Genomic DNA, 12,060 nt, shown 5'->3' on the forward strand with positions numbered 1-12,060 from the left:
TAAGTATATCAAAATAATTTGATAGAATATCTGCTGTGGCTATACCACTACTGTCCTAGCATGTTTTTTTTTTTTAATTACCAAGGCAATGTTTTCTTAGGGCTATAGGATTAAAAATGAATAGGAAGTGTAGAGGCCACAGCTTTGAACACCTTCATCACATCTGCGCCCACAGGACATCACTAGTTTCTCACACTGCTCTGGTTTGATCTTGGTCCATTCTTCTTCAGTCTCTTCCACAGTTCGGTAACTGTAGTGGGTTCTTAGGCATTACTATATCACTAAAGATTTTCCAGAGATTCTCTATGGGGTTTAGATCTGGACTCTGGGCTGGCCATTTCATTGTTTCAATATTGTTAGTTTCATTGTTAGTTCTCTAATTTTGATCTCCACTATATAGTATTGACATTATGGGAGCAGTCAATCATTTAGAATTGGCCTGTTTAAATCGAGAAATTACAAAAACCTGACAAATTACAGTATATTGACATCATGTTTTTATTCAACAGGTCTCTGAGTGGGAATTTTAACTCAATACTTCTTGTCAATGACAAAACATATTCCCCAAACATTACCAGTCACGCCACATCTCCATCCTTGATTTGATATGAGAGGCAGCCCTTTTTCACATGAAAGAAACTGACAAAAACAATCGACATGTACAAACAAAGGTGATCTGTAAATCGGACTATGGTGTATTTTCTAATTTGAAAGCCTGAACTAATGTGCACAGCAAACCGTAAACTAGTTCCCCAGGCTGGTATTTAGAACAAAACCAGATCTAAAAAAATGTTTCAGAACACATTTTTAGACTCCTGTGGAACTGAAGAGAACAACGGTTTCTTTCTTCTCATCACGCAAAATGCTAAAGGTTTTGAAATACCAAAGAAAGTAATTCAGTAAGACAGTGGAAGTGTAAAACCAAAAGAACAAGTACATAATTTAGTACAAATGCAGCGCAAACAGCCCTTTACATCTCATCCCAATAAACAAAAGTCAAACATGATTAATGTTTATGATTTCATGTAATACAAATGAAACATATCTTTTGGAATGAGCTGCTTATCTTTCCCGTGAGCTAGTTTAAATCTCACATACACAGGAGGTAACAGTTGGGCTTCCAACCTCTTTCAGTCTGTCAGTTGGGCAGGAAGCCCACGCCTCACGCATGTAGGAGATGTGATCTAGCCTATTAAATACAATCTGTCATGACACAGTGCAGACATAAATATTAAAAGAGGCACTCTCATGGGCTTTCACTTGTTGCCTCACTTATGCTAATGTGCGTGCGCACACACATAGATACACAGCGATAAGAATCTGAAGGCAAAAAAGCCAAGTGTCAGACGTGTTATTCCTTGTACTCCAGAAACTGCTGCAATCTTTTCCGATGCTCTGCAGACATCTGAACAGCCCTGAGGATTTAAAAAAATAAACAGCATGTTCAGCATGATTGTATTATTTTTATTTTTAAATCATTTGAGGTAAGTCGATTTTAATGACAGGCCTTACTTTAAGTGATTTCCAAAAGTAGTAGTTATCCTGTAGATGGCAGTCTTGAGTGTGGCCCTGAGAGCAAAGCGCAGTGTCTTGTGAGTAGTCTCTCCCATGCTGCTGGCCGACCTGACAGGCTTACTGGAGGCGTGAGGCAGCTTGAAGTGGCGATCTACTGCCTGAAAATAACGACAGCACACAACTGCTGTCAGTGGCCGCATAATGATCCTTTGTCTGCGCCACTATATACCATGTTTTTGTCATTTCCTGGTTTTCCTGGTGTCTCTTCTTATAAAAGATAAAGTAACTCTTTACATGCAAAAACACCTGATAATTCAAATTCTATCTGCTACCTTGCATCGACAGAGTGAATATCATTAAAGGTCACTTTCAATAATTACTCAATGTTGCACAGAAACTCTTTCCTGCCTGACTCACCTGAGTTTGCCTCTTAGAAAAAACAGTTACACAGATTTTATTTGATACACTCTACAACAATGGGCTTTCTAAGAGTGACTCACCATACAGATTTATACCATGTAGACAAAGAAAATATGTTTTTTCATGATTGAGAATGAACTCTGCCATTTAACTTTCACAGCCTTAGCAAGCACAAAGCACTGAATGGTTTGTTTGATTTCACTAAGTTCAGAACAAGGTTTGTACTTGCAAAGCCTGCCCACACATATGGGCAACACAGATGGGATATGGAATTTGATAGCAGTGATCTTTTTTTTTAATCATTGTTGCTATGCCAAGTGTAGTTGCAGCAAACCATCACAACTTACCTCTTGTAAGACTAGCAAGCAACCGAGAATGCTGGGTAATGCAGTCTGTACCACCCCAAACTGGTCTTCTGAGAATGAGGCTTGGACCAGGTAAGACAGCCCTGGAGGAGGATATTAGAGGACATGGCAATGTTCATGTTGTATCAACAGGCTGCATTTATATCAAATGAAAATAAAGTCCACCATCTCTTCCCACCTTCTAAAGCCCAGATGTGAGCCTGGCTGTCTGCAAACAAAGCTTGACTGGAGGCTTCTGGAAGCTGGAAGAGACAATGTTAACTTGTAACCGTTCTTTACTGGACAGACAGATGTACATTTACAGCATATTGATGAACTACGACGATGTTAGATGGACAAGTTTTAGTGAGACTATGCTACAATATGCATGCATGATCAAGGGAAGATACCTCAGAAAGCAAAGCAGACTAACCAAATAGTTTCTACGAAGAGGAAATGGGGCAATGCAAGTATGAGATTTGGCTGTGATAAACTTCTCAGTACCTCACACGTCACATTATCTCAAGGACAGGTTTTCTCAACATTTGATTGGCACAAACACTGGTTTCGTAGTAATCCAGTAACATGCAAGACATGAGTGTTGCACAAATCCTTGCGTCAAGCTTTTAAAGTAATTAGTGAGTCTCATTGTAACAGTTAGGTGGATGGAAAAGAGCTACATTAGAAAGGTGTTCACAATTAAGCCCAAGTACAGGAGTTAAACTAGTGATGCCTGCAGAGTGAAGTCGGTGGAATCTACTGTGTCAGATGAGAGCATGCAGGGAGCCCCTCAAAGTGTTCAGAAGTCTAGAGGAAGACAACATGCACAAGCCACACATCCTTACCTTGTTAAACAAATACATTATCAGCACACGCTTTGCCAAGAAATTTTTAACCTGAATGGGACAATTAAGTATAAAGTTGTTTTGCTTTCAAAAACCACACAACAAAATGTTACACAAATTAAGAAAAAAAAGGCTTTTCACACTTAAGCCTAGCCAGACCATCCCAACAACTTCAAAACCTGGGATATGGATGTACAATCCATCAGAACAAGGTTAATGTGACCTTTACTTTATAAAGCAGAAGCAATCATCAGTCAAAGACACTAGTAACCAGGTTACAGGTAGGACACATTTCCCAATTTTACTTCCTGTCTCATCTCTCTGGTGCCAGCACAGAAGTGATTGGTGCGATTGAGCTGTGAATGAGAAAAGTGAAGAAAAAAAAATTGTGGAGCAAACGGTGCTCTGTCTTTTTCCACACGTGGTGGCAAATCCCATAATGCAGAGATGAGTGTCGGATCTAGACATTGAGAAATCAAATGCCCGAGTAAGCTGGACTGGCCATCAAAAGGAGTTTACCCTTCCAGCTCAGACCTCCAGAATGTGCGCTCGGCTTTGAAGCCAATTTGACATAGTTTAACCTAATTTGACTTTCGCGTCAGTAACGTGATGCAAAAGACTTTTCCCCATTGACTTACATGGTGGAAGAGATGTCTAAATCCATGGATACAACCCCCGCAAAATTACTTGTGTCAATATCAGAATTTGATCCATTTAGTCCGGCAAGTCTAGAAGACCCGCACAATTAATTTATTTAATCCCCATCCAAGTTAACCCGTGGCTAGTTACTGGTTCAGCAGAGAAACTCATGACTACGGCCTATCAGCTGCAATGTAATCAAATGGAGCAACTACAGCGGCTGTGGGTTCCCGACCCCGACCTGCAGCTCTTTGCTTGAGCGGAGGCAGGATAATGCTAGTATCTAAAGTTACTGTGTTGACCTGCATCAGTAGCTACACACCAAAGCATGGCATAACAAGTATGGTTAACAGAAACTTCCCCATCTTTCCATGATGTAGTCAAGACACTTGGAATAACAATCTGAGCCTGTCAGTGGCAAAATCAAGCGCTTTAGTGGACGCACAGTGACGGTCCTTGTTGCTCCAATCCATTACATTGCAGCTGTGGCCAAGCTGTAGATCACACTACATAATAAACAAATAAAAAAAATAAAAAAATAAAAACTTGTTGCCATTGGTATCTTGCACAGAAATATATAGGGGAAAAGGGTCCAGGATGAAAAATACTGAAATTCCCCTTTAATAAATTTTAAGTATGAAAAGCCTTTTGTCAATGCTGCATAAATATACTAATATTAATTAATTATATATTATAGCAAGACTGAAGCACCTGTTCTCTTCTGTTCTGGAGGAACTGAGCCATTAGACTTGGTTTGGATGGTTCCTGCTTGGGACTGGGAACTGAGGCAGGGGATGCCGGTGGACTGCCATTGACCTGAGAATCTGCACAAAAAGACGCTAAATCACAAATCGGAAACTTCTCACTTACTGGCGAAAATTTGGCCTTTTAGTGATCTGAGTGACTTGATCTCCCATTAGCTTTTTCTCACCTGTGGAGGTGGACCAGAGTTTTGGGGCTCTCCTCATGATGTGTGGGCTCTGCACTGTGCCAAACCACGGTGAGCATTGGTCCACAGGAGCAGTAAGACGCCGCAGGGCGGGAGAAGCAAAAGGGCTGTCCAGGTCAGGAGTGAATGGTGCCGTCAGCGGGCTCCCGGGGCCGCCAACAATGGAGCGTGTGAAGACTGAAGCTGGAGTTTTTATCAGGAAATTGGGCCTCGGGCTCATCAGGTCTTCTGTAGTTGAGGTTACTTTTAAGAAGGAAAAAATAAAAATAAGGGACAAAGGATATAAGAGAATTGTCATCAACATTTAAGTTTATTGTTGTTTTACAGCAACATACCTGATGTCTCAGATGAAGTCTTCCTTTCACTCCCAGTAGACAGTGATTTGGCCCTGCCATTGGTTGCTACAGTGTCATGATAGGCTACGAGTCTCTGGGTTAGATCAGCCAGAAGAGACAGGCACTCTTTACTTATGGCGTTCCAGTTATGAGGATGGCCACCTGGGAAAGACAAGAATGAAAATATACATTTGATTTTGCTTTTGTTGGGAGCCGTTTAGAAATGCAGTCAAGTATTATGTAAAGATTTATTTTACACAAGAAAAATGTTTTCTCTGTAGACAACGTAACAAACCTGGCTGACTCAGACCGAAGACCTCACAGCGTCTTGATGGGGAGTGTTGAGACAGCAGAGCCAAGTCCTGCAGAGCTAGGAACTAACATTTTGGAAAAGACAAGTTACAAGACCCAAACGTGATCATCGTTAAGCACATAGAAGTGAAAAAGCAAGAGTTTTATCTACCTTCAATATCATTGGCTGCTTGTCAGTAAGAACCTTGGGAAGACACTGGTGGGCATCTTCAGTAAAAGACGACTGGACAGGAAAACTGTACACCTGCAGAGAACATCAAAACATATCAGATAACATTTTACCTTAAAGTCACACTTCTCAAGTTGATCATGTGAGATGAATTCTGGGATGTTCAACAATTAATAGAATAATTCAGTTAAGTTTGGTGCTGTTCAGATACTTGAACACTCAAAGCAATGACAACATTGCCCCCTGGTGTCTAAATAATTAAAAGGCAAACAGTAGTCGTCTCTGGAACACAACACTGTACTTTTAAGCTTATTATGTCTTCTGATCGATCTGAGCGTTTAAGAGTACTCCTAAGGAGCACTAAAAGTTCTTAGTTAAGAGTCATTTCTTGAAAACTATTCACAAAGCCTCTGAGACCAACTTTTACTAAGGAACGGGAGGATGTCCTAAACTAAGACTAGAGGGCGGATTGACCTTGTTGTTATGGATGACATCATGGTCACTTCTATGCCTTCTATGCACAAAGCAAATTAACTGCCACTCTATGTGGGGTCTGGATAGGGGATTTATCATCTAGTGCAAAATCCCACAGACCGACAGCTGAGAGATGTCAAGATCGTCTGCGTTGCACAGCTGCATTTTTACTCTGGCCAAATAGCAGAGTTGTAACGACTTTAATCACAGGTGATATTGGGTGTTTTTATTCGTTGGTGATGTGATGGCATCCCTGACCAACTCTACCATGTTCATGCCATCTCGTTCAAGGCCTTTTCAAAAGCTCACAATCATTTAATCTCTCCAAAATGATGACTGCAGCAGCCATGTTAGGACGTTCCTGATTTACTCTTAGTGACTGGCGTCCTCGAGATGACTCCTACGTTTTTTCAGATTTATCTAAAAAAGTAAGGCGTTCTAAAATTAGGAGTGAAACACCCCTTGTTTTTAAGGGTTACTTCTAAATAAACAAGTTAAGACCTACTCTTAGCCTTAAAATCTTTTGTGAATACGGCCGCTTGTTTTGAAATATTAGGGCTTGTGTAAATCTGGTCTTTTGTTGATTTACATACCTCAGTGACAAAGATCCTAAAGAGCAGCAGTGTGATGTTCCATGTGAAGAGGAGGAAGCTGGCACTGAGCCAAAGGTGGTAGAGCAGGGAGAGGTCCAGCAGTCCAGCTATGCTGTCAAGAGGGTGGGCAGAACTGGAGGTGGGGAACACAGACAAATACGTTAATGCAGTCTAGGAAGCAGCACCATGTGGCTGAAAGTATGTGCGTGTTAATAATATAACACAGAACTCATACTAACCTGTTCACATGAAGATTCAGTGTTTTACAAATCCATGCTTTAGGGATGTATCCTGTTAATAACAAATTGAAATATTGTGTCCATAACTTCTTACAACTTTGCACAGAAACGATCAGGAAGAAGCTCAGGTACAATAACTGAACAATAAATAACAACAAAAATAATTTATTAAAGAAAAAAGGTAAAATAAATGTTAAGAGACTTTTATGGACCTATTTGAGAGAAGATCATGAATGTTGAAACACTGTGTTATTGAAGTTTCACTTGTAAACAGAAATCACTTACCCAAAAAGAAATACACAACAATGTAGTTCCTGACAGAGTAAAGTGCTTGAGTGGTGCTGCACTTCACCACCAGAGGTAGGGATCCCTTAAACCGAAGGTATTTGAATTGCTGGGGGAAAATAACAGTGGGTTAACATCAACGCTATCCATTAACCATTTCAAGGATAGTGACAGTTATCTAGTTTTTTTCTTAAGTTTAGATCAGCCTGGGTAGTTGGAGATACTTGGGCTTACAATATCTGCATCTACACATGTTGATTGGCAGAACACTGTCAGGGTTCCCACTCTTTACTAGAGATTTCATTTTCACTTGGATAAAACAGCAGTTATCTTGAAAAGCAATTCTCCTTCACAGCTCAAAACCTGTAGCCTACACAGCAACTTTAATGTGATCGGGAGCTCTGATAGCTTAGTAGCTTATTCTTGACTAAAGGAAAATGGGACAATGTTAAAATAATTTTCCAGGACAACACAAGATATTCCAGGACACTTCAATTTTTTTCTTGTTTTAAATGTGTTTTCCACAACCGGAAAATAAGTAAACTGCTTTCCAAGATGCGTGGGAACCCTGCAGAGTTTTACAGAGTTGTTAAAAGGAAGCGGACTCTAAAGGACAACAAAAAATCACTTTTGCAGGGACTAAGTGCATTTGAGACTAGAATAGATCTTTAATATAAATCTTTGCATCACCATCAGTCATAAATAGGAAAACTAACAACACATACCTGAACAGTATGAAAAGAGACATAGTTCATGTTGTAAATCACACCCAGCAGGCTGTGAGAGACTCCAACAAAGGCTCCAGCCAGCACAAGGATGAGGTGAAGTTCATTCAGACACATCTGAGGGGAACTGTCAGCGCTGAAAACAAACCGAGGAAGTAAGACGATGGATGAAGCTCAACAGCTAAATTTGATAGTATTGTGTGGTAGCTCGTTACCTATCACCCTGTGTGCAAGGGTAAGCGAGTGCCTCATATCTTCCCCCCATGGTGATGGCACAACACCAAGCCACGATTATTCCCATGATACAGTGGGCCAGGGAGCTGACAAACTGACGAGGATGGAGCAGTTGACCCAACAGGGCAATTTTCGAGCATGCAATGGTTGGGATGACTTAAGAGAAATAGAAAAAACAACAGTCACACAACCAAAGACTAGATATGGGCTACCTGTCAATTTGCTAGCTGTTCCCAATACTTGATTACATCAATGTGCAGGTATATTAGTTAGACTGAGTGACAAGGAATGAAATTATGTATCATATTGGTTGATTATTATCATTATTATTGATAGAGTATTTTAGTCAATTATCAAGGGAAAATACTTAAATTTACACGACTTTAACAGATGTTGAGTGTTCCTTTCTCTGTTTCAGGACAGTTTAAAAACAAAAAATGTTACCTTTACTGGCTGATGAATTAAGTGAGGCATTAACGTTACTTGGGGTTAAGCTAACTCAAAGACATCTGTAATTACTGCCTCAATAAATAAACTTATAACAATGATGGAACGTATCAAATGATTTAATCCTATGTTAATCTTCCTCTTCTTTTACATACACTCTGAACTGATGAGCTGATGTAGTGTTGTTGGTAACCAAAAGCTTACTAAGCCAATATGAGACTGTCAGTCAAGACATCCTTCAAGACAAAGCCAGATACGAGTTCACAATAAAAACTTCCAGGATATATTCAACATATAATCGCAGCGTCCTGCCACTCACCTGTATAATACTCCAGATTTAGGAACCACACCATGATGATCACTCCACACAGCAGGATGAAGGAGAAGATGGCACTTGCACTTGTTAAGAAGGACAGGCATTCTGCATGTAAAAAGCAGTCCACAGTGAGCTTCACACAACTTCAGATAGCTCCGATTCAAACATCACAATGTATGTGGTGACTGACCCGATATCGTCTGGATGGGGTGGAAGAGACTGAACCTGCTGACGACTACAAAAACTGCTGTGATGGATGGCAACAACAGGACGGCCCAAGCGACACTGGCCACTGCCCTCCAGAAAACCACCTGAACAGAGCAGTCAGTCATTAATACATATGATCACAAACACACAATCATCAGCTCACCTTTACAGACGTTGTTAAGACTTTTAAATTTAAAAGGAGCAATGTATTCTGCTTAGCTATGTTTTAGAAAAAGGTAGCCTACATATATTGGGTTATTCCAAAAGGTTCTTTCAAAACCATCTCAACATTACTACTCCCAAGATCTGAGACGTGAACTTGAGTAATATAGAAACAGAGGTGGAAAAAAAAAACTCATTCGTAAAGAGTTAAAAAAAAAAAAAAAAAAAACACCACTTTACTTTCTATGGTGTTAATGAATCAATAAGAAAATAAAAACATTACTTTTGAGTAAAAATACCCTGCTGTTGAGAAGGTTAAACAAAAAGACTATGTCGTAGTCTCAGTTCAAAATTTAAGTGATGAGCATTTTTAATTATTTCCTGAATTTTAAGATAAAAGATCATTTGACTAATCATAATGAAAGTCATCGTTATTTGCATCCCTGGATCTTTGCATTTCATGTTTTACTGCGATAGAAATGGTTGAGCATCTGTTCCCAGTATGTAAGTTACACACACTTTGGAAACACATCCAGACCTGGAAAGTTCTTCAAATCTACCTAGGCATGATAAAAACGTATTTAATAAAATAAATAGATGCATATTCACTTGCTGGGTCTTATTATATTGATCATAGTAATGGATACATCACATTTACGTATACAAGAAGACCAACAGGTGTCCCTTTTTTAAATGTACTCTTGCTCGCTTAGCTCGTCTCAACATTATATCGAAGTGTAATTGGAAAACTAAATGTATAATGCCATGTCTTGTAATGTGTTAAAACGTCACGTTAACCATGTTGTTCCTGATATCTTATGTTGTACAGGCTTGTGTGCTGTGCAACATTTCTCTATCTTAACGTTTCCTTGTAACGTTACTTCCCACACTTGTTCAGTAACTTGGTTTTTGTGTTGTTGTGTCGCTTGTTAAAAACGGGAAACGTCTCCGCTCACATAAGCTAGCATAATAGACCATAGACACATAATAGACTCCAGTCTGTGGACAGGCTACTTGAAGTTAGCACGCTAGCACACGCAGTACATTTTCACTTTTATGAATGAAGACTTGAGCGTAAATACTCACCTTGCGGACAAACCAACAACTTTGTTCTGCAGAAAACATGTTGTGTGGATGAAAGGAGAGCCAAACGGCGGTAATAATGTCTTCAGCTCTCCTGCTGTCAAACTATTTTCCACTGTTTCCCATATCGCGCCACATGCATTCAAAGGACCTCCGAAGGACCCCGATTAAAGGGTGCCCGTATCCCTGCCTGCTGCCAGTATCACATTCACACGAATTTCGTTTGACATAAAACCAACCCAAAATGTGTAGAAAAGTCAGTCAGACAGCAATGCGATAGCAATAGCAACATTGGGGTTAAACACAACAAGCTCACAAACAATAGCTTTTAAAAGCTGCCTCAGTTAATGTTGATTTAAATCTATAATGATAGATAGATTGATTAATACAAGTAAGTATCTTGTCACAGCATAAAATTACACAAAAAAACCCAAAATGAAACACCTTTACATCATTTAAATTATATCTCTTTTACTCATTTGTTTATTAACAGAATATATCACACACTAATAATAACAATTTGCTACATCTCTGCTTTACTTTGCCAATGCTGTGTTAATGGCTGCCATTGAGTTGAGTCAATTCCTAATTCCTTTGGTTTCATCATGCATGAAAGCTTTCTTATCATGATGATATCCATTTCCATAAGTAGGAAAACTGTGTTTATCCAAAACTGCCTTTTTGTCATGGTCCCGAGAGAACGGCTTGGTCTCAAAAGCACTGACTGGGAGCTTTTGTGATGAACTGACGGACATCTCAGTTTGAACTGTTTTATGGGCGAATGGTTTCTGTCCATGTTTCTGGGCAATTGCAGGAAGGGCGAGCTGATCCCTCTGGACCTTCTTATCTTCCCACAGCTTCAGCAGACGGCGTTGATTATTTGTCATATCTTTGAGATTTTGCTGCAAGGACTGCACTTGATCCTCTAAGAGTGTTTTAGAGGTGACTGTATTTGCCAACTCTGAAGTCAAATCATCAATGGTCAGACTCAGTTTCCCAGCCTTCTCCACCATGGAACTGCACTCAAGTTCCTTTTCATGCAAGTCTTTGATTATGTCCATTGTGGTCTTTCCATTGAATTTAGGGCTGCACTCGAGTCCAATCTCAGTACGAAGAGCCTTCACTTGTTTCCTCAGCTCTTTGTTGTCCATAGTCAAGGTCTTCAGTTTCTGCTTCAGAGCCTCAGTTGATCGCATCCTTGACTCATACTGCCTGAGTTTCTCTCTTAGAACACTTTCTCTGTGCATGGCATCATCTCTCTCCTTTCTGCATTTCTCCAAAAGTTTCAATGTCTCAAATTTGGACACTTTTTCACCTTTCCCATTTGAGGTGGCCATCGTATGGCAGGATTTCCAAATCAAAATATAAAAATGTAAACATTAAAAGGCATTTTCTTTTAATTATTATTACTCCAAGCTACGCAAATGGTCCTTGAGCATTGTGTCGTAAATCCACTTCACAAGCACGAGCAGCTACATGCATACCTGAGACTGAGGCAGGTGACATTCGTCTAAAAGGGCTATCTGTTTAACAGGCAGCTCCTGTGTAACTCAAAGCTGGGGCTAGAATGACCAATAATTAGGGCGCCACCAACCCTTTGACACCGTTTCAAGTGACACAATTCTTTTTCTAATTTGGTAATTAATCTAAAAACTATGTCCATGTTAATCAAAGGAAATATGAAACAGGCTTAACAGAGGTACCCTGTGTGTGAGGTGCCGACCACATGCTGTGTTCCTTAGAAACGGGCTTTACATACATAAGTAA

The 12,060-nt window shown here is 39.9% G+C and overlaps 2 protein-coding genes across 3 annotated transcripts; both read right to left on the reverse strand.

Annotated features, from left to right (window-relative positions):
* Positions 1-519: 519 nt before the first annotated feature.
* On the reverse strand, positions 520-10,430 carry ndc1 (NDC1 transmembrane nucleoporin). Of its 2 annotated transcripts, XM_083928195.1 has the most exons (18): positions 10,297-10,430; positions 9,032-9,152; positions 8,845-8,946; positions 8,060-8,234; positions 7,845-7,980; positions 7,120-7,228; positions 6,835-6,886; positions 6,596-6,728; positions 5,511-5,603; positions 5,343-5,424; positions 5,048-5,209; positions 4,695-4,955; positions 4,475-4,587; positions 3,125-3,175; positions 2,479-2,542; positions 2,283-2,383; positions 1,513-1,673; positions 520-1,415 (listed from the first exon to the last, which is right to left on the reverse strand). In XM_083928195.1, exons 1-18 carry the CDS (start codon positions 10,333-10,335, stop codon positions 1,352-1,354), a joined length of 2,019 nt encoding a protein of 672 aa, XP_083784321.1. In that variant the 5' UTR covers positions 10,336-10,430; the 3' UTR covers positions 520-1,351. The 2 variants fall into 2 exon arrangements, with proteins under 2 accessions (XP_083784321.1, XP_083784322.1); XM_083928196.1 differs by lacking the exon at positions 3,125-3,175.
* Positions 10,431-10,871: 441 nt separating this feature from the next.
* On the reverse strand, positions 10,872-11,630 carry LOC310957851 (uncharacterized protein; the record flags this gene model as incomplete). Its single annotated transcript, XM_083928585.1, has 1 exon — positions 10,872-11,630. The coding sequence occupies one exon, from the start codon at positions 11,628-11,630 to the stop codon at positions 10,872-10,874; it is 759 nt and encodes a 252-aa protein (XP_083784711.1).
* Positions 11,631-12,060: the final 430 nt, after the last annotated feature.

Source organism: Echiichthys vipera (assembly GCF_963691815.1).
Source record: "Echiichthys vipera genome assembly, chromosome: 15".
NCBI classification, from domain to species: Eukaryota; Metazoa; Chordata; class Actinopteri; order Perciformes; family Trachinidae; genus Echiichthys; species Echiichthys vipera.